Source organism: Takifugu flavidus, chromosome 13 (assembly GCF_003711565.1).
Source record: "Takifugu flavidus isolate HTHZ2018 chromosome 13, ASM371156v2, whole genome shotgun sequence".
NCBI lineage: Eukaryota > Metazoa > Chordata > Actinopteri > Tetraodontiformes > Tetraodontidae > Takifugu > Takifugu flavidus.
Window position 1 is genome coordinate 9941779 of NC_079532.1, and position 21699 is coordinate 9963477.

The window sequence follows — 21699 nt, forward strand, 5'->3', positions numbered from 1 at the left end:
TGTCTGTCTACTGATCTGTCTGTCTACTGATCTGTCTGTCTGTCTACTGATCTGTCTGTCTGTCTGTCTACTGATCTGTCTGTCTACTGATCTGTCTGTCTGTCTACTAATCTGTCTGCCTGTCTGTCTACTGATCTGTCTGTCTACTGATCTGTCTGTCTGTCTACTGATCTGTCTGTCTGTCTGTCTGTCTGTCTACTGATCTGTCTGTCTCCTGATCTGTCTGTCTGTCTGTCTCCTGATCTGTCTGTCTGTCTGTCTCCTGATCTGTCTGTCTGTCTACTGATCTGTCTGTCTGTCTGTCTGTCTGTCTGTCTGTCTGTCTGTCTGTCTGTCTACTGATCTGTCTGTCTCCTGATCTGTCTGTCTGTCTGTCTGTCTGTCTACTGATCTGTCTGTCTCCTGATCTGTCTGTCTGTCTGTCTCCTGATCTGTCTGTCTGTCTACTGATCTGTCTGTCTGTCTGTCTACTGATCTGTCTGTCTCCTGATCTGTCTGTCTGTCTACTGATCTGTCTGTCTCTACTCACTGATTGGATGTAGAAGGCCTCGTGCATGGACTCCACGGGGTGGTTATGGATGTATTTGGAGGGAGGAGGACTGGGAGAGCCGTCATCCAACATCAGTGGCCTAAAGAGGACGTTAAACATGTGGAGTCATAATAAAGCGGATGCAAGTCAAAGTATTCATTTACTAATTAGTAATTAACTATTAGCGAGGCTTATGAGTAGTCAACATTAGGATGTTAGGTTCTGATACTCATTCTGAATCGTATTTATTTTCAAAAAGATTAAAACAATAAAATAGCAAACACATTTAACTAAATTTAAGTTGTAAGTACCTTTTTTTTGTAATTTATTTGGGTCCCAGTGAGAATGACAAGAGAACATCGTCTAACTTCTGAAGTAGCTTCAGAATTTCTCAAGATTTTACTCAGCAGATATTTTACCAGCAGCGTGTGATTTAGTGACAGTTTTAACAATAAATTAAAGTCAATGCTGGACTCAGTCACTCCACTTTCAACACCGAACCCTCTGTAGGAAAGACCAGAAGCTAAAGAACGGAAAAGAACAGACAACCATCTCCCACAACTTCAACGTGTAGCTGTGGAAATATGACCAAACCTACTGATTCTACGCATAAAATACACGAAACAAAAATGTGAAGAATTTCAAATGAAATTAGGAGGCTCTACAGTTATCTAACCTGTCTCACCAGTATCTAATTTGTTGATGACTTGATTTGAAAATCGACCCCTTTGTATCAATTTTACAGTCTCCAGAAAACAGCTGTTTTCTATATTCTGAGGCATATCAAGTGAACGTCAGCTAGATAGCTTTAACATTTAGATAAATGTTCTAAATACTTTAAATGAGTGATGACTTGGGTATCAGATTGAACTTTTTATAACAAGAAATACTAAATGAAGGATGAATGCATTACAAAAGTAAGATGAGAATGTAACTTACTCTCAAGTTCAACAGCCTACCACAAACTCTGATCTTTTATTTGTCATTGTCAAAATTGTAATTAAAGCCTACTATAGCACTTAAATTCATTAAAATAAATCACGGACAACTTTAAATAAAATTCATCTTTAAAATCTCGACTTCAAAAGGCCCTAAACAGTTAACATGACTCTCGTCTTGACTCTGATTATTCTTATCTATCTATTCTTATTCTATCTAGGAGAGAAGAGAACTGCTCCCTTGGGCTGCCTGCTGTAGCTTCTTTTCTTTTTCCTTTCCTTTCTAGGTATTAAACTGCAAATAGTAAATGAAAAGGGACCAACAGTAAAAATAAGACATTTATTACAGTGTTATTTAGCAAATAAATTGCTGCGAGTGTTCATTTATGCAGCCTAATGTAACCCTAACCATTAATCAATCATGTCAACATAGGCCACGTTCACATTTCAAAAAACAAACTTTAAATGGTTGATCCAGAGATCCAAATCTGGTTGATCCAGAGTGCACAAAGCAGGTGCTCTGGCTCCACCAGGGTCTATCTGCTGCCTCTTCTGTTGTTCCTGAATCCTGCATTCACCTGATGCAGTTTTTTTCTGTCCTTTATGTCTTTTTGTTCTCTCACTCTTTGTCATGATTGCAGTCACTGGTTGCTATTCCCAGGTTAGCATAAATGCATTGTTTATTCACAATGTTGGCTTTGTTCAGTCACATGGTCAATCCTGTTCATATTTTAATTTTCTAAAAGAACCAGGTTAAAGCTCCTTCCAGGGTGGAGAACAAGTGCACGCTGAGTGGGGATGAACTTCACTGTACCCACGTTTAAATGCTTGTTAGAGGTGCGAGTTTTCCTGTTCAAAATACCCTGGTCATATGATTATGTTGTGAGTTTTGTTTCCATAAACACTCATAAAATAATCTTTCCCCCTGATTTGCGTAGAATAAACCCACAGGCTTCAACAACAGTGTCAGACCGGACAAAGGAAAGGATGGTCTGACAATGTTGGTGAATCCTGCCTGTGGGTTTATGCTACGCAAATCAGGGGGAAAGAACCCATGCATGACTGTAATTTAAGCATCTTTTACCTTTGCCAGGTGGCACATTGACTTTGGAACATGTGTTTCCCTCTCAGCACAAAGCTGAACCAGCACTTTATCCATACAGGCTGTCACAGTACTACTGCCTTTACTGGCTGTGAATGTGTGTGTGTGTGTTGTGTGTGTGTGTGTGTGTGTGTGTGCGTGTGTGTGTGTGTGTGTGTGTGTGTGTGTGTGGTGTGTGTGTGTGTGTGTGTGAATGTGTGCCTGACTGATTCAGCACTTGTTTCCATTCACACAGCTTTTTGAGTTAGATTGTTCCATCTGTCAGCTGAGCAAGCCCTTCCCTCAGGCCAACTCTGGCACTGTTTGTCTCACCTGTTTGTGTGTGTTTTGTGTGTGTGCACGTGTACTCACAATTTTCTCTTTATGCACACAGAGCTGGGAGTGTTGGGCTGAATCTGGCTGAACAGAAACTGAATCAGCTGGCAAAGATACAAAAAGACATAGGATGAATCAGCACACACACACACACACACACACACACACCACACACACACACACACACACACACACACACACACTCATGAGACCATTGACATAGAACAATCACAAATGGTCATGGGTGCAGATTGTGTATACAGTATATGGTAGGCAGACCTTGTTCATGACCTTCTGTTGCTGTGTGTGGTTTTGTCTCAGTGAAATGACCTCACGCCACAGAACCTCATTCTGCCTGCAGGGATTAAAATGCATTAATGAGAAAGGGATTAAAAAGGCATTAATGAGAAAGGGATTAAAAAGGGCGTTAATGAGAAAGGGATTCAAAAGGAATTAATGAGAAAGGGATTAAAAAGGCATTAATGAGAAAGGGATTAAAAAGGGCGTTAATGAGAAAGGGATTAAAAAAGGCATTAATGAGAAAGGGATTAAAAAGGCATTAATGAGAAAGGGATTAAAAAGGCATTAATGAGAAAGGGATTAAAAAGGGCGTTAATGAGAAAGGGATTAAAAAGGCATTAATGAGATCAATGAGAAAGGGAGTAAAAACGGCATTAATGAGAAAGGGATTAAAAAGGCATTAATGAGAAAGGGATTAAAAAGGCATTAATGAGAAAGGGATTAAAAAGGCATTAATGAGAAAGGGATTAAAAAGGCATTAATGAGAAAGGGATTAAAAAGGCATTAATGAGAAAGGGACTAGAGCAAATACGGAGTGATGAGCTGAGGTTAAATGGTGCAATTTATCCACAAACTCCTCTTTCATGAATCCCCATTAAACACAATACAAACTTTAGCAAATTATTTCTCAAAAATGAAAGTTTATTGAATATAAAATTAGGTTTGTTTGAATGTAAATGTGAAATGTAGAAGGTCAAACAATCACTTCAGCCCGACTTGTGATGTTAGTTCTGCTTCAAACGTGTGCACGTGCTGTCTACTCACTGTTTCATATCCTGCACCTGACATTCCATGTTGTCTTGTTGTGTTCTGAGGAGCTGAACTTCATACAGTAATTTGCTCAAGTCCTCCTGGCGCACTTTGGTCTCTTCACTCTTCACCAGGGAAACCTGAGAAGCCAAAGTGCAGCCTTGTAGTGTCAAAGTCCACATTCCCGTGTTGTTGTGTGCACGGAGACTGAAAAGCTGCTGCACTGAGCACGAAACACCCAAGTAAGAAGAGTCATAACAAGAGTCAACGTGGGACCAGATTTGTGGCTTTTTTTTAGTCCTAAAGGATAACAGCGTTACAAATCTTTGTAAATCTTCCGGCACCAATATTCCTAGAGTTGAAAAAGACCTGGAATTTGTCTTTTTATTTGTCTGACTTCACATGAAAAGCCTTACATTAATGAAGTCATTACAACTTTGTGGCCTTTCCAAATTAAAAAAAAAGATTCTACAGTAAAACAATGACCATCACTTTGCCTTGTGTACGTCAGATCCATACCTTTCTTTTGATGTGCTCCAGCATGTGTTCGTGTCCTTGGAGAAAATATAGATGTTGGAACTCTGTATCATCCCTCTCAGGCTTCACCAGACCACTCTGCTCAATGTTTACCACCTTACGGAAGCCATCTAAAGGCACATCCGGCACATTCAACAAACCTGAAATACTGCACACTCAGTGCACGTTTCTGAGGACAGAAAATACTCACACATGTTGAGCTGTCGCACAAAACTGGCCATGTTGTTGTGTTTGAAATACTTTGGTAGAACCTCCTTAGCGAAGCGTCCTTGATCAAAAACATGGAAACTCGTCCCAGACTGAAAGAGATTACTTTGTCTTAAGTTCTCATTCATTTCTGAATGTCATACAGTACTTAAATGCATTTATTTAACAATGATTTCCTGATTTATTTAGACCCAAATTTGCTTGGTTTGCCAGTTACATATTTTCTATATGACTAACAGAATTAAGACAAGAGTTAACTTGAACAAAACTTGTGTTCTTCATGTAAAGTTGTGTGCATCAAGACTGAGAAGCTGCTGCAGCTCTGATAAAGGAGACGGAACACACAACAACTGCTGCTTGGATCCTTTGGTCGTCCAACATTTATGGGAGAGTAGCTGAAGATCAACCAGAAATTCCAAAGGTAACTGGAAGAAGGCTCAAAGAATCAAAACTTGCTTTCAAAGAGAACAACATCAGCATCATCAAGTCAAAGTGAATTCCAGCCAAAGTGTACTTAAGTAAGATACTGAAGCCAACAAAACTGAATGAAACCTAACTGCTTTTATTTAAAGTCTGTCACCAGTAGATGAAGGTGAGTGTTGGTGAATGTTGAAACACTCCAAGTGGTCAAAGATGCCTCCATAAATACATTCAATTTAACAAGATGATCCCACAGCTGCCTCAACCCTTTCAGAATAACGGAGAGGAGCCGTGTGCAGCTTTCTCTCGCGTAGTGCCAGAGGTAAACACCAGTTACTGCACTCCTGAGACTGTCTGAGGCTAGATCAAACACGCTAACCCACATTGTGACAGAGGTGCATCACACTACACGGCCATGCCTGTGTATGCATGCCCCCTGAGGTCTGCAATATTTGGCTCATGTGAGTGCAACTATACGTCCTTGAGCCCAGCATGCTTCCTCAGCACAATAAGGCTGGAAGAGTGTGTTTCAGCACAGTACATTTGGTTAAACAGGCACAGAAACACAAAAAAAGGGTCATTACAATTAGTCGGTCAACAAATCTTCATCTAGAATTGTGACTCCTTGAATCTACATCTGCCGGGGTGGACAGTTCTCAGCCTGGACCCAATAAAAACCCAAAGACTTTAAAGTGTTTCGTGCTGCAGAAACCATGTATAAACAACAGCTAGAACCATGGCTTTGGACTATGTGTGTGTCATATATGAACGTGATGTGTCAGAGGCGTCCATGATGTGTATGTATGTTTGTGGGCATGTGGGTTAGGGTTAGAGGACGTGAGGATTAGGGGGCGTGAGGGTTAGGGTTAGAGGGTTAGGGTAGGGTTAGGGTTAGAGGGTTGGGTTAGGGGTTAAGGTTAGGGTTAGAGGGTTAGAGGACGTGAGGATTAGGGGGCGTGAGGGTTAGGGGGCGTGAGGGTTAGGGTTAGAGGGTTAGGGTAGGGTTAGGGTTAGGAGGGTTGGGTTAGGGGTTAAGGTTAGGGTTAGGGTTAGAGGACGTGAGGATTAGGGGGCGTGAGGGTTAGGGGACGTGAGGGTTAGGGCACGTGAGGGTTAGGGTTAGAGGGGTAGGGTTAGGGTAGGGTTAGGTTAGGGTTAGTAGGGTTAGAGGGGTAGGGTAGGGTTAGGTTAGGGTTAGGTTAGGGTAGGGTTAGGATTAGTAGGATTAGGGTAGGGTTAGGGTTAGAGGGTTAGGGTTAGTAGGGTTAGAGGGTTAGGGTAGGGTTAGGGTTAGAGGGGTAGGGTTGGGGTAGGGTTAGAGGGTTGGGGTAGGGTTAGAGGGGTAGGGTAGGGTTAGGGTTAGTAGGATTAGGGTAGGGTTAGGATTAGTAGGATTAGGGTAGGGTTAGAGGGTTAGGGTTAGGAGGGTTAGGTTAGGGTTAGAGGGCTAGGGTAGGGTTAGGGTAGGGTTAGGGTTAGAGGGGTAGGGTTAGGGTAGGGTTAGAGGGTTGGGGTTAGGTTAGGGTTAGAGGGGTAGGGTAGGGTTAGAGGGGTAGGGTTAGGGTAGGGTTAGAGGGGTAGGGTAGGATTAGTAGGATTAGGGTAGGGTTAGGGTTAGAGGGTTAGGGTTAGGTTAGGGTTAGAGGGCTAGGGTAGGGTTAGAGGGTTAGGGTTAGGGTTAGGGTTAGAGGGGTAGGGTTGGGGTAGGGTTAGAGGGGTAGGGTAGGGTTAGTAGGATTAGGGTAGGGTTAGGGTTAGAGGGTTAGGGTTAGGAGGGTTAGGTTAGGTTAGTAGGGTTAGAGGTTAGGTTAGGGTTAGGGTAGGGTTAGGTGACGTGACTGCAGCCTCTGTCTTTCTCTATTTATTTGAGAAAGACTAATGTGGACATGATGCTGCCACATGCATTCACATTACGTCTCAACATTTTCTCCATTTTTAAGCCGTCCCTGTTTTATGAATGTTATTGGAGAACTGTGAAAGCTTCACAATAAAACTTAACAATAATTTTTTTATTAAGAAATCTAAGCTCAACAGCTGGGATATACTAGTTGTTACGAATGAAGAGACAAATGGACAGACAAAAAAAGCAGATTAAGAAGTAGAGCTCTTCTCTGTGACAATCTTCCTTGAACAGAAAACCACAACACTGGAATATGACGAGTTGCATTTGTTACTTGAAGAAATAATGAGATAAATTCAAAAAGATTACAGACAAAGGCCCCAGGTAGAAAGTTACATTTGTCCTAATCACAGAATCCAAAAGGTCCTCAGCTTCAACTGCTGCCATACTGTCAGCCACTGCTCCTCAACATTAGGGCTCACTCACTTCTTCCTATTTTACATTTTATAGCATCTTTCCACCCATTTCCTGTGTGTTTGCCATTTAGTTAGCTTAATGAAGTTCTTATCTTGTGTTTGCCCCCGATTGTTGGCTGATTATTGGTTTAAAAAGCACTTGGATTAATATGCAGAAGAGTGTGTTTTATAATGTTAATATTGCTCATCATCTTAGTTTAATCATGATTAAAATTCAATTAATTGTCCAGCCGTATTGCACTTTGATCTTTGCTTTATGTTGCTTTATGTTGACATATGTTTTTTCAAACTATGGGACTAATCACACAGACACACACACACAGACACACACAGAGACACACACACACACACACACACACACACACACAGATCAGTTCCAGCAGGCCATAACCATCTACATTTAACAGTTTGTAACTCACAGCACTCCAGCAGATAAGGTGGTTGGTCTCCGGATCCTCTACCAGGGTCCAGAGCTTGGTCAGAAAGGCTGGAACATTGCTGGTGTAGTTGCTGTCTACACCCATAGCCCCTGGAGACTCCTGCATACTCACACCTATATGACAACTCAGAAAACCAAGTGTGTGCTTGTTGATTGTCAGTTTAGTCCATGTTAGAGAAGCTCCACCTCTGATAAAGTATCACTGATATTTCCAATTTGTTTCCAGTCCCTTTGATTCCATTGTAGCCTGTCAATCTTTGGTCGATGTTCCGTTAATGTCACCAGTTTCTCAGCCCCTTGTCTTTTAATCTGGACTGTCCTTTTTCTTCTGTATTGCTCTGTCGGTCTTTCCTGCAGTAACAGTCATCCAAATGAATGTCACCACGTAACACCTACATCAGCACATGCGCGCGCGCACACACACACACACACACACACACACACACACTTGCTGTGCCCCCCTTGTCCATGGCCTCCATCAACACAAAAGCAACAAAACAAATCCATTGTCAAAGCACTGAAGACCTTTGGGTTAAACCACACTGTGCAACCAACAATGCAGCACGAATACCTGATTATTATGAATGGAGCACTAAAGGAGACACAAACTCTAAATATATTTAATGTTTTCGTGGTATCTATGATTGACACTTGGTACTATGTTAGACTGCTACACTCTAGTATGTACTATGTTTGAGTGTTGCTGTAAGTGTTTAAAGCCACCAGTAAAGAGCAAATCTAGTTACTCGTCTCATGTCAGTTTCTAAATAAAATGATTGAAATCCAGAGTCTCAAAAGAAATCCATTAATGCAGTGACATTAAACCACAAGAGACCAGCGTGTTTTCCAAGTCCAAACTAAAATGTACACACTGCTAAACCAGAAATAAGAGGAAAACAAGAAGCCATGTCTCAAACCCTAACCCTAACCCTAACCCTATTGGTATTTATATTGTTACCCTTGAACCTGAAGTAGAAGGAGTAAGCTAATTCAATAACCTGTTTTTAGATTAAACTACTGGCTATACATGCCCAGTAGATGTGTCCCTTTGGGTCTTAGCCATCTAAGACTCAAACATTTATAAAACAGTTACCAATAATTAAAATATTAAATAAAACTTTAAAAAAAACAATCTCAAGTCAGAAGGAAGGGTGTAGCTGAGTCTATCGGGGAATTGGGCTGAGAAATAGAGGGTTCTTGGTTGAAGCCACACACAAAAGTTAGAAAGTATCCCAATAGCATGGGGAGGTTCCAGGAAACCTTCACAGCGATGCAGAGGTGCTCTTAAGCAAGATACCAACTCCCAAATGCTCACATGAAACTCCACAATAAGCTGTAGACTCCCGCCAGGAGTGTCCCGTCTTTGCCTGCATGTAGCTGAGATAGGCTCTCAGTCCCCTCCCCATGCCCCCCAAAGTGATATAGTGGTCAAGATGAAGAAATAGGAAAAAGTCTGTGCTCATGGCAGATCATATTTGGCACATTATAATTTTCACAAAGGTTTTTAAAATGTTTATTTCAGCTTCAAACTCTTTGTAACATTTACTTGTGTCTGAATTTCTCCACAAACCACCATTGTTAGTGCAGGGTTAGGGTTAGGGTTAGGGTTAACCCTCTCTCCCAGAGTAGTTTAGTCATATTTTGAGCCCGCTTATTATTGTGCATACAATGCAAGTAGCACCCACAAAATGCCTACTAATGACATTTTTACTTTGCTCACGCAAATTAGTGCTGAAATGCCTCCCCCTTCCTTTTGAGCACCATCCAGCCCGGTCCAGGAAGCCCCAAGTGCTCCACTCACTGCTGAACAGCCAATGCAGCTGGGGCCTGCCAGGTTAACGTTGGAGTAATAACACCGAAGAATCCCGGCAGGTGAGTGCCTATACTGTGGCCAAACTGCTCACTTCATTTTGGTTTGTTCGGTTTGGTCAAAAAGGTGGGCCTGTCAGTAGCACTGGGGGCACTGGTGGGACAGGAATCCATGGTAGACATGGTAGCCCAGGACAGCCTTCTGGATGAGGAATTGGCTGTTCAAGCTGGATGCTCGCTGGAACCTTTGCCATCACCCTGCACCACCACCGCCTTGGATGGCAGAATCACTGCTCAGGTCACACACAGGACGGTCCCAGTCACACTCCTCCCTTCTGGTAACCATTTGGAACAGATTTCATTCCTCATCATTCCAGCATTCAAGACCCCGATGGTACTAATTTACCCCTGGTTACGCTGCCATAACTGGATTGACTGGATACAGGGTTAGGTGGTGAGTTGGAGTTCGCACTGTCATTCGCTCTGTCTCAGATATGCACTGACTTCTCGAGGTTCGGTCACTCCATGTGCCCCACCAGCACCTCCCAATCTCTCAAAAGTGCCCGAACAATGCCATGATCTTGGTGTGGTATTCAGCAAGAAAAAGGCACTCTCCTTTCCTCCCCTTTGACCCTATGACTGTGCTATTGAGTTTCTGACAGGCACTTCTCAGTCGGTTATTTAACTTTTCACGTCCTGAGAGGGAGGCAATGGAAAAGTACATCGCCGAGTCCATAGCGGCAGGGATTATTTGACCGTCCTCCTCTCCTCTTGGGGCGGGGTTAAGTCCCTCTGACCATGCATTGATGATAGAGGCCTGAATAGCATCACCATCAAAAACGAATACCCACTACTACTAATATTCTCTCCGTTCAAGCCTCTTCAGGGAGCCCCGCTCTTTACCAAGCTGGATCTCCAAAACGCCTACCACTTGGTCCGGATTCAGAGGGATGATTATTGGAAGACAACAATACTCCTTTAAGGCATTTCTTGGTCATACCTTTCGGACTTACCAACGGCCCAGCCATGTTTCAGGCCCTGGTAAATGACATCCTCCACCGGTTTGTGTTATTATATTCATTCATTCATGGAGGAGCATGTGGGTCATGTGTGGCAGGTCTTGACAAGATTTTTGGAAAATGATTAGTTACTGTAAGTTATTTGTCAAGGCCGAAAAGTGATTTCCATACTGTTTCTGTCCCTTATTATCCAGGGTTGTAGTGTGAAGGCAGACCCGGAGAAGATCAGAGCCATGGAGGCCGATCCAGCATGGGTTACAATCAATATTGTTCCAAGGTGCTGTACAGTGACCCAGGGACTGACACCAACAAACAGAGGCAGCTAAAAACAACTCTTTAACAGGAAGAAACCTTGAGCAGGCCCAGGCTCATATGGTTGTAGTAGTTTGATTGTGGTTGCAGTACCAGCTTTTACCACAAACTTACATACTGCTCCTTCAAATGAGAATGTGTTTACTTAAGAGAGGACGTGTGTATAATTAGCTGCAATCCAAAGTCTTGAGAAGTGCGAGACATGCAGTCTAAAGTGCTCCGGTATATCAACACAATTAGAAAATACTAATGTCACAAAAACACACCTTCTGAAGTGAAGTTCCTTTGTCAACATAATAAATTGGATCATACCGTTTCTGTGACATTTCCATATCCATGTAGTTTTGAAGAATGACTTACACCAGAATTATACCTGCACTTTATTTGCATCCATCAACTTGCTAAAACAGAATACCTGCACCTCCCACTCAGGTATTCCTCATGAATAGTTATGGAATTCTCAGACTTCTCCAATGAAAAAAAACATCTAATTTTATAGTTTTACTCTTTTTCAGGACCTGCCTGGTACGAGTATGTGTGTTGTGCTCTGCCCTTCCTACTCCTAATGGACTCAATTACCCTCATATGTCTCGACCAATTATAATTCCATAGTTGGAATCCTGTAAAACTTTAATTAGTGACAAGTGAACTTTGGCTGTACAAAACCTAGAGCTTGATATTGACTATATAATGCAGTTCTAACTATTCCTTACAGAAACACCACAGTCAGATACTACAAAAGAAAGAGACCTTGTCTTGTGTAGTTCCTGAAACATGTTTATTTGCTGTCCCAGCAAGGTTAGTTTGGCTATTTAACATCGTGATCTAACTTGGACCTTCAAACTGTACGGTTTTGGGGTCTGGGTGACTCCAAAAACAGGAGTTAGATCTGGTTCTTCTGCATCCTCAGGCCAGATGAATCTAAATTTTCTAAGAAGTGACACCAGGATGATGAAAAGCTCCATACGTGCCAGACCTTCCCCAAGACATACCCGAGGACCTGCAGGTCATTCAGTGAAAAGGAAAATTATCATCCACTCACCACTGTGTTGACGGCAAGCTAAGCAAATTATGTTGGTCCATAAACTATTAGACCATCAGAGGTTAAGAGAATTAGACCCAATTCCAAAATGTAAAGAGACGAGACCATAATACATGGTTATGAATACTTGACATAAATACTAGTTAGTTACCTTTGCCTACTAAGTTAATCTTGTCACTGCCTCACTTACCAGTAGAGAAAGGCATAAAAGCTTCTGGCTGTACAAACTCTCCGTTCTCATTGAGGAAGTTTTCAGGGTTGAATTCATGAGAAGATTTCCACTGTCCCTTTTCGTTCAGCACCGACGAAAGATTAGGGATGATTAAGGTTCCCTGAAGAAACAGAACCAAAAATGTCTATGTAGATGGAAAGAGTTGGACAAGATCCATTTGAGATCCTCTTTCGAGTGGTCTTGATGAGAGCACTTCTGTGTAAAGTCCTTTGCCCAATCATTTTATCTGTAGCCTCTCTCACTGATTTTTGACGTCAGTACTGCTTGTGCTGAATCTTCATGTTTTAGAAGGTTTGTACTGGACTTATCTAAAGGATTTCAACATTTACTTGTTAACAGATTTAATGGGGTGTGCAACAAATTAAAGTCTTTAGGATTCAATCCATTACCTTTAACATTTATACACATATAACTCAGTTGTAGGTTAATGAGTCTGAGGGTGATATTCATGTCTATTTCTACATTCTACAAAAAACAAACTTACTTTGGGTATGGAGTATCCCATGAGTTCTGTGTCTCTGGTAGTGCAGTGGAAAACACTCAGCGGAACAGTGTTAGCTGTCCTCTGGATCTCATGAATAACAGCCTACATTCACAGAAGAAGCAGATGGATGAATGTAGAAATGCAATATCTCATTAAGGAAATATCAAAAAAATCACCATGATTTGCTTCATCATCATACCTGCACATAGGGCATCTGCACTCTGTCTTCAAAACTGACTTCATTTTTACCCTGCATAACTTTGTCAATTTCTTGCTGACAATACTCTGAGGAATACAGGGACACAATATACATAAGGGTCCCAGTAACAAACGACAGCTTTGCTAAATGCTATTAAAGCTACAATGCTGTTCAGTGCGGTAGCACTTTCTTTGGACTCATAGGCAAGCTAATGCTATTGTAACAGCAGTGTTAACAAACAGCTCATAACTCATAAAAGGAATAGACAGAAACCACATTAGGAGCAAACAATAAGGCGAGATATTTAATTTGTTGTATAGTTCAAATAGGCCAAACAACTATACGACCAATCGTATTTATTTACTGTAAATGGATTGTGAAAAAATTGTGATCACAAAATTTAGATTGCCACAATGATAAAACAATATAGTACGACGTAAACTCAGAAACACGACTGGATGCACTGCAGTTTGCCAAGAGACAATCCCTACACAGACCCCCTATAGGCAATGCAGAAAGGGAACAGGACAGAAGACTATTCAGCTCTAACCCTCATTATTGGGAGATTTGGCACAAATCACAGTTGGGACCATATTAAGATATATAATAAATGTGCTCATTTTTGTTCTTTCTTTCTTTTTCAGTCTTTTTGAAGTCTTTAAGACTGCAAAGCAGAAAATGCAGGAAACAGTTTAGCCTAGCTTTAATTTGTTTAGTATATTTAATTTTGGGTTCTAGTGAATTGGCCATCTAGTACTGTAGATACTATGGCTAGTATTATTCCCCAATACTATACATCCCAGTGGAAGAGTATATCTTGCTTACTAAAAAAAAAAGAATGGAATTCTACATACCTTGTATATGTGGATACTTCATGAGGTAAAGCAACCCAGAAAGCAGGGTGTTAGCTGTTGTGTCAGTCCCAGCAAAATGAAGATCCAAGATAATGGCACATAACTGGTCTTCAGAAAAGAAGGCCTCATCGCCCCTCTTTTTATTCAGAGAAAAATAGCGAATTAACAAAAACTGTACATAATTTGTATCTCACTAGACAGGACGGCAACACAAAACTCACCTTTTCCAGCTCATCCAAGTAGGCATCAACAAAATGTCGTGGTTTGCCCGGAACTCTTGTCTTTTTGGTTTCAACAAACATCTCCAAATATCTTTCATGGGACATCTTTTAAATAAAGTTTTCCAGTTATTTATTGTGAAGTTGGATATTAAGAGTCCTTACAATGACAAAGTGTACAGTACCTTGAACATCTCAAAGCCTCTCTTGAAAGGCAGAGGTAAGTAGCGCACAGCAGGAAATGAGTCATAAAGCTGCATGGAAGAAAACGTTTTTCAAATTGATTCAAGTAATACGATAGTAAAGGTTAATAGAATGTGGAATAGTATAGCAGCTAAGATAAATATTGTTGTTCAGGGTAATGAACACTCATCATTGCAGTGAAGTTGAGCGTCAACCAGACCCTTACAATTTAATGCAAAGCCTGTCCTGAGGCTTCTGTGTGTGTGTGTGTGTGTGTGTGTGTGTGTGTGTGTGTGTGTGTGCGCACGCGCGTGTGTGTTCAGTCTTGATACACGATCAAGCATATGAACTTTAACCTGGCTCAACAATGCATGTCTGAGTTACTGTACTTTCTTTTTTTGTGCCAAGACCTTCAAATTCACCAGGTTGCCATGGTTACGTTGTTGAATGAAAATTCAAAATCTGGGCAATTTAACACCAGCCATATCTCTAGCTTACAAAACAATTTTTTACACACGTGCGCCAAGTTTCACACATTTAGGTGAATGCTGCCAACAGGCTGCTCTCTGGAATCTACAGTATCTGATGTTCATACATTTGGGTTAGGGTTAGGGTTAGAGGGTTAGGGTTAGGGTTAGGGTTAGGGTTAGAGGGTTAGAGGGTTAGAGGGTTAGGGTTAGGGTTGGGTTAGAGGGTAGAGGGTTAGGGTTAGGGTTAGGGTTAGGGTTAGGGTTAGAGGGTTAGAGGGTTAGGGTTAGAGGGTTAGGGTAGAGGGTTAGAGGGTTAGGGTAGAGGGTTAGGGTTAGGGTAGAGGGTTAGGGTTGGGTTAGAGGGTTAGGGTTAGAGGGTGAGGGTTAGGGTTAGAGGGTTAGAGGGTTAGGGTTAGGGTTAGGGTAGAGGGTTAGAGGGTTAGGGTTAGAGGGTTAGGGTTATGGTTAGAGGGTTAGAGGGTTAGGGTTAGAGGGTTAGGGGTTAGGGTTAGAGGGTTAGGGTTAGGGTTTGCCGTTCTTTAGGGTTAGGGTTAGCCGTTCTATAGGGTTAGGGTTAGGGTTAGAGGGTTTGGGTTAGGGTTAGGGTTTGCCGTTCTTTAGGGTTAGGGTTAGGGTTAGGGTTAGCTGTTCTTTAGGTTAGGGTTAGAGGGTTAAGGTTAGGGTTAGAGGGTTAAGGTTAGGGTTAGGGTTAGAGGGTTAGGGTTAGATGGTTAGAGGTTAGGGTTAGAGGGTTAGGTTAGAGGGTTAGGTTAGGGTTAGGGTTTGCCGTTCTTTAGGTTAGGGTTAGAGGGTTAGAGGGTTAGGGTTAGATGGTTAGAGGGTTAGGGTTAGGGTTTGCCGTTCTTTAGGGTTAGGGTTAGGGTTAGCCGTTCTTTAGGGTTAGGGTTAGAGGGTTAGGGTTAGGGTTAGAGGGTTAGAGGGTTATGGTTAGGGTTAGGGTTAGATGGTTAGAGGGTTAGGGTTAGAGGGTTAGGGTTAGAGGGTTAGGGTTATGGTTAGAGGGTTAGGGTTAGAGGGTTAGAGGGTTAGGGTTAGATGGTTAGAGGTTAGAGGGTTAGGTTAGAGGGTTAGGGGTTAGGTTAGAGGGTTAGGGTTAGGGTTAGGGTTTGACGTTCTTTAGGGTTAGGGTTAGGGTTAGCCGTTCTTTAGGGTTAGAGGGTTAAGGTTAGGGTTAGAGGGTTAAGGTTAGGGTTAGAGGGTTAGGGTTAGATGGTTAGAGGGTTTGGGTTAGGGTTAGGGTTAGAGGGTTAGGGTTAGATGGTTAGAGGGTTTGGGTTAGGGTTAGGGTTTGCCGTTCTTTAGGGGCCTGACATCCAAAACCAGGGACCGTTCACGCAGTACATTTGCCTGACACCTCCTGATTTGCTATCAGCGGCCTGTAGGCCAACTTTAAGAAGAATCGACATTCTGCTCCATTTGTGCTAACTTCCTTGGGATGGACATTTGTGTCAGAAGTGGACACCCTGGACCCTGAACTCGCCAGTTCCTTGTAGGATGTTGGCTTTTCATATCAAACCAGCCTTTTCAGTTCAAACCAGAAATTTCTATTTCATCATGTCATGTAGACGCCTCATAATAAACATATCCTCACCAGACTCCAGGGCCCATTAATAATTTTAGAAGTCTCTCGAAAAAAATTGGTAAAAAACTTCATGGAATCATCTTCATTGTCAAATCGCTTAGCAAACAGGACTTGAAAGATGATGTTGGAAGCTGCTTTGTGGAAAAGTGTTTCTGGATTAATGGGCTCCCCTAAAAAAACAAAAGATTGCAAAGATTACTCTGGTGTTGAGTATGTGCAGCGATGGTGGTTTTAGGCTCCAGTTACCGTCACTCTGCTCCAGGAACTCCATCACTCGACGCGTCTCTCCAAGAATTCTGTCCTCCATAGACTGTTTTCCTAAACCAAAGTTTCTGAGAGTCATCAGAGTGAAGCGTCGGTGCTCCCTCCAGCCAGAATTGTAGGGTGACAGCACCACTCCAGGAGCCTGAGCTGCAAGAACATTTGGAACATTCAACACTGTTGATGAGCTGCTCAGCAAACTGGCAGGAGAAGAATTCAGCTAAATAATCTGCTGACATGTTTACCCGTCTGCCTGCCTGCCTGCCCGTCTGCCTGCCCGTCTGCCTGCCTGCCCGTCTGCCTGCCTGCCTGCCTGTCTGCCTGTCTGTCTGCCTGCCTGCCCGTCTGTCTGCCTGTCTGCCTGCCTGCCCGTCTGTCTGCCTGCCTACCAAAGATCTTATGATGCTTTAATGTGTTTATAAAAGTGGAGATTATTTAATGGTCTCAAATGTTCTCCAGACCTTTAAGGGGCTGAAACTCTTATAATCTACCAGAAGAATCAGCCTATAGGAAAGTGTAACATAACTATTATATATATTATATATATATTATTATTATTTCTATATCAAACCCCTGCAGAGAGACAGGAGAGCTTCTCCAACCTTTTGTGTGCGCAGCGTGGCGGACAAACAGGTCTTCTGCTCTGTCTGAGAAGTCCGCTGACTTGTTGACTAAAGCTCGCTTTAAAGCAGAAACGCCGTGGATGACGACTGCGGGCCTCGAACCAAGAAAGAGGCCGTAGACGTTACCGTAGCGCTTGGCCAGCTAAAGAGAGACAGAACACGCGTTACACACACGCACACACACACACTCCCACATATGTGTGTGTGTGCGCGCAGCTGGAAGATGAAATAATTTGGAAAAGACAAAAACTGTGAGATCAGGAGAGTGTGAGGACCATGGAGAAACTATGATGCACCCCCACCAAGGTCCTTCAGTTAGATCCTGAGTGTGTTGAGGGTTATTAACCAGGTGACATTAGAAGCCGTTGGTTTTTCTACTTACAGGTGATTTTTCAGGTGATTTAGTGTTTGCTTCAACACTGTCAGAATTTCTTTGAATGATTCTTCTCAGACTGTGAAACCTGGCCATTCCCCCCCCCCCCCCCCCCCCCCCCCCCCCGAGGCTGATGGATCTACCCCCATAAATGACAAAGATCTGCTTGGAGAACAAAGTGCTCTTTTTGAGACTTGTTTCCAGCATCTTCAGGCTTCTCTAAATATTCTTTTGCAGGTTTCTAGAAAGACAGGAGGATTCTGGATAATGGAACTGCTTTGAAAATGGCATCAGTTCATAAGAACTGTGAGCAGATGATGCTAACAGGCTAATGAAGGTCTACTGATAAATTGGTCACCTGAGACCTCAGACCTCTGGGAGCTTTTATTCTCTCCTTTTTTACTCTACAATCACTCAGCTTGGACTTGCTGAGCTGTTGCTTCCCTTGTCTCCAACCCTAACCCTGGAGGTGGCTTTACTAGTAGGGTTAGGGTCAGTCAGCTTTGGGGGTTTGTTGATTTGAGAAAGCCACCATTCACTTATCAAATGTACATCAATAATATTTTGACTAACATCATGTTCCTCATGGGAGAGCTGTTGGTAACCCTAATTTAACTCATTAACAGTAACAAAATACCGGTACATTTTTAAATCATATGCAATCATTTTAACAGACTAAAACAATAACTTTTTATTTTGGTACTTAACCCTTTCCAGGTCTGCAATGGGGTTATCCAATTGTATCTCCAGCAGGTTTCCGAACAGTGGGATGGGTGGAGGACCTGGAGGAAAGTTTTTGGGCCTCTGGATCTGAAAGAAGACCCACAACCCAAAGGCTGCCGCCAAGAGGAGAGCCAAGGAGACCAACATGTTGTGGTGGTGGGTTTGATGTTCGCCCACCATATATTGGGGACAAGCAGACACAACCTTTGCACAGCCATGTGATGTCGATCACCTTATATCATCACAAATCATTAACTATGCCCCTATCTATCCCATCAATGAACGTTGCAACAGGCATTCACAAAGACTCCTAAAACTAAATGTATTTCTTAGTGATTTCATTCTAAGAAAAGTTTTAGAATTCCTTGAATTTTAAGATTTTCTTTGAATTTTCTCTTTGTAAGAGAATACGCTAGGAAGACAGAAGGTATAGATTAGCCTATGGTCATCTAAAGGTAAATGTTTTACACTTACACAGGTTACTAATTTACATGTGGCCAATCTAAAGTGCCTTGAGTACTTGACAATGGCAGCAGCACAAATGCGACTCCAAACCTTTTCAAGATCAGAAATTCCAAGTGTGATCATCTTAATGTCTGCATTGCCATGGATACTTTCAGAATGACAAGTAGAATGATTAATGTTTGCATATAATGCTTTTTTTCTTTGTGGTCTTTATTTCTTAACGCACTTTAAGGTGTGCTCTGTTGTATGGAAACATGCTATACAACTACTTAATGACATTTGCTGTAGACCCAGACTGAACTACTTATCACTCCTGACCAGAACCTTGTGACCTGCTTTAACTGATGTTCTATCACCTCGGGACAGCAGGAGACAACCGGACCATCCCGTGACACCCCATCCCCTGTTATCTTATATGTTCCTTTTGTATGTATCATGCTTTGTTTCATCATGTGACGCTTACACTTACTGTAATCTTACATGTTGGTGTGCTAGTATAAGAATAAACCTCACCAGGGCCCACACTGGTAGCTCACACTGCAGACTACATCGTGAGTGAGGTCAAGAATGACATTTTGGGGGCAAAAAGCAATAATATCCGGCTGTAATATCGGAACTTTCAGAAATATAGTTTTATATATATTGATAGTACTCAGAACATATAAAGTAAATTATGTTGATTACTTTCATATCCATGTTACAGCGACAATGCCTGATAAGTCAGCAGACAGAAAACATGTAGGTGATACTAAATAGTTTTGTGTCCAACGGTCCACTTTTGATCCTGTCCCTGGCCTCAGGCCTAACCCTAACCCTAACCCTAACCCTCTCTTGTGTTGCAGACAAGTTTGAGAATAGAAGTGAAAGTAGTAAAAGGTTTCTCTGTTTCGCCAGCAGGCTCAATAAAATTCTAGTTAGCTAAGACAAATGACTTCGCTAATATTTGTGATATTAGCATTGATCCACTACTGGATGGGTCATGCATCAACATGCAGCCATGTTCGGTCCCGTTACTCTGATGGTGCTCACAGTCAAAATTAACTCGCCAGAACCTGGATAAAAAATATTAACTGAAACCCTAACCCTAATATAAATAAGTGTATTTAAAAAGTCCTTTTCAGTAAGTTTATGGAGCAACAAACCACTTACTGGCTGAGATCTCTTTAACTATATAAGCCTATGGGGAAAAAAGCAAGTGACCAATACCTGAAAACAACAACAGAAAAAACAAATAAAAACAAACTTCTCGCATAAGCCCCTATAGACCCTCAGATATGTAACCATATCTGGTACACTGATATTTGTGAACATTATTTAACAGCTGTTCCTGCCCACGATGGTCCACCCAGCCATCTCCCGCCGTCTCCACTCCACTGGATGAACCCAGGTCATCCCGTGACCACAGCCACAGCCCCCCCCCCCATCCGACCAAGCCATTAGAGATCCATGGACCTCCTGCACCACCACGATCCCCCCACACCAGCAAGGCCAAGCTGTCCAAGGCCTACTAGCTTATGGAAGAGATAATTGGGTACTGGGGAATTTCAAATTTTTCGAAGTGATTCTTGGAGATTGCTGATCTGCCTCCATCTGATAGCGCTACACGTTAGGCCATTCTGATACCGCTGATGCTGGAGTAACCCTTTGCCACAGACCTTTTTCATTCTCCAGTTTTGACTGCTGATCCCCTCTTTGAACCACAACCTTACTGTGGTGTAGGGGTTTGTGTGCCCGAATGAGCCTGGGAGCTAGAATGTCCAGGGCTATTATGCTCCTGTTAGGGCCTCCCGTGACAAACGGGTCCTAGGTGATGGGGGAGACTAAGAGTGGTTGGTCAAATCACCATGAAGATGACACAGTCAAAGTCCTTTATGGCAGCTGGATTGGCTTTACCGGGGGCCCCGCTCTGGAGCCAGGCCTGGAGTTGGGGGGCTTCTTCTGGTGGCTGGGTCTGTGCCCATCGGACCCGGCCGGGTGCAGTCCAAAATAGGGACGTGGGCGGTGGCGGACTAGTGACCCCTCTTACTCATAGCTCCCCAGCTCAGCCGCCATGTTTTGGAGTTCACCCCAGTGAACAAGAGGGTCGTATCCCTGCACCTTCAGATCGGGGACAGGTCTCTTGCTGTTGATTGTGTCTACGCGCCAGACAGCAGCACAGAGTACCCGGCCTTCTTGGAGTCCTTGGGGGGGGGGGGGGGGGGGGGGGTTGATAGTGCCCTGATTGGGGACCCCAAAGTTCTACTGGGGGACTTCAATGCCCATGTGGGCAATGACAGTGACACTTGGAGGGGTGTGATTGGGAGGAATGGCCTCCCTGACCTGAATCTGTGTGGTGTTTTTGTTACTGACAGTTATGGTGTGTTCATCACCGTTTGCCCATAACAAACACCATGTACATGCATAAGGGTGTCCATCAATGCACGTGGCACCAGGACACCCTGGGCAGTAGGTTGATGATCGACATTGTTGTCATTTCATCTGACCTCTGGCCGTATGTAACAAGAGAAGGGCTGAGCTGTTAACCGATCACCACCTTGTGGTGAGCTGGATGCACTGGTGGGGGAGAAGGCTGGACAGGCCTGGCAGACCCAAACATATTGTGAGGGTCTGTTGGGAATGTCTGGCTGAGCCCTCTGCCAGGGAGATCTAAAACTCCCACATCCGGAAGAGCTTCACCCAGATCCCAAGGGAGGCTGGTGACATTTAGTCGGAGTTGACAATGTTCTCTGCCTCCGTTGCGGATGCGGCAGCTTTGAGCTGTGGACGCATGATCGCTGGTGCCAGTCACGGTGGCAGGCCCCGAACACGGTGGTGGACACCGGAAGTAAGGGACTCCGTCAAGCTGAAGGAGTTCTGTCGGGCCATATTGGCCCCTAGAACTCCGCAAACAGATGAATACCGGGAGGCCAAGCAGGCTGCAGCACGGGCTGTCTGGAAGGTGAAAACTCGGGTCTAGGAGGAGTTCGGGGAAGCCAA

General features: G+C 43.1%; 2 protein-coding genes and 1 long non-coding RNA gene across 3 annotated transcripts in view; 1 reads left to right on the forward strand and 2 right to left on the reverse strand.

Annotated features, from left to right (window-relative positions):
• LOC130536347 (uncharacterized) overlaps nucleotides 1–2674 on the forward strand; it is a 3546-nt gene extending 872 nt beyond the window's left edge. The window contains exon 3 of the long non-coding RNA XR_008953336.1: nucleotides 543–2674. This is a non-coding gene — a long non-coding RNA (uncharacterized LOC130536347). The remainder of the gene's footprint in view (nucleotides 1–542) is intronic.
• hsf4 (heat shock transcription factor 4) overlaps nucleotides 1–8419 on the reverse strand; it is an 18056-nt gene extending 9637 nt beyond the window's left edge. Inside the window, exons 1-7 of the mRNA XM_057052214.1 lie at nucleotides 7834–8419; nucleotides 4662–4770; nucleotides 4454–4581; nucleotides 3950–4074; nucleotides 3164–3239; nucleotides 2921–2988; nucleotides 530–629 (exon numbers count right to left, since the gene is read on the reverse strand). Of these exons, the coding sequence (XP_056908194.1) occupies nucleotides 530–629; nucleotides 2921–2988; nucleotides 3164–3239; nucleotides 3950–4074; nucleotides 4454–4581; nucleotides 4662–4770; nucleotides 7834–7959 (732 nt within the window). The 5' untranslated portion in view covers nucleotides 7960–8419. The remainder of the gene's footprint in view (nucleotides 1–529; nucleotides 630–2920; nucleotides 2989–3163; nucleotides 3240–3949; nucleotides 4075–4453; nucleotides 4582–4661; nucleotides 4771–7833) is intronic.
• A 3325-nt stretch (nucleotides 8420–11744) lies between these two features.
• On the reverse strand, nucleotides 11745–18412 carry LOC130536346 (cytochrome P450 2F2-like). Its single transcript, XM_057052216.1, has 11 exons — nucleotides 18244–18412; nucleotides 17142–17304; nucleotides 16525–16689; nucleotides 16288–16448; nucleotides 14208–14276; nucleotides 14026–14130; nucleotides 13805–13940; nucleotides 12951–13036; nucleotides 12752–12853; nucleotides 12226–12367; nucleotides 11745–11993 (listed from the first exon to the last, which is right to left on the reverse strand). The coding sequence occupies exons 1-11, from the start codon at nucleotides 18403–18405 to the stop codon at nucleotides 11806–11808; spliced, it is 1479 nt and encodes a 492-aa protein (XP_056908196.1). The 5' UTR covers nucleotides 18406–18412; the 3' UTR covers nucleotides 11745–11805.
• Between the last annotated feature and the right edge of the window lie 3287 nt (nucleotides 18413–21699).

Excerpts from the sequence above, each read along its gene's own strand:
- LOC130536346 (XM_057052216.1), bottom strand. The coding sequence starts at position 18,405 with ATGTTGGTCTCCTTGGCTCTCCTCTTGGCGGCAGCCTTTGGGTTGTGG. Across the intron at positions 13,037-13,804 it reads GAAGTATCCACATATACAAG|AGTATTGTCAGCAAGAAATT; the intron begins GTATGTAGAATT and ends TGTATTCCTCAG. Across the intron at positions 12,854-12,950 it reads TGCAGATGCCCTATGTGCAG|GCTGTTATTCATGAGATCCA; the intron begins GTATGATGATGA and ends CTGTGAATGTAG.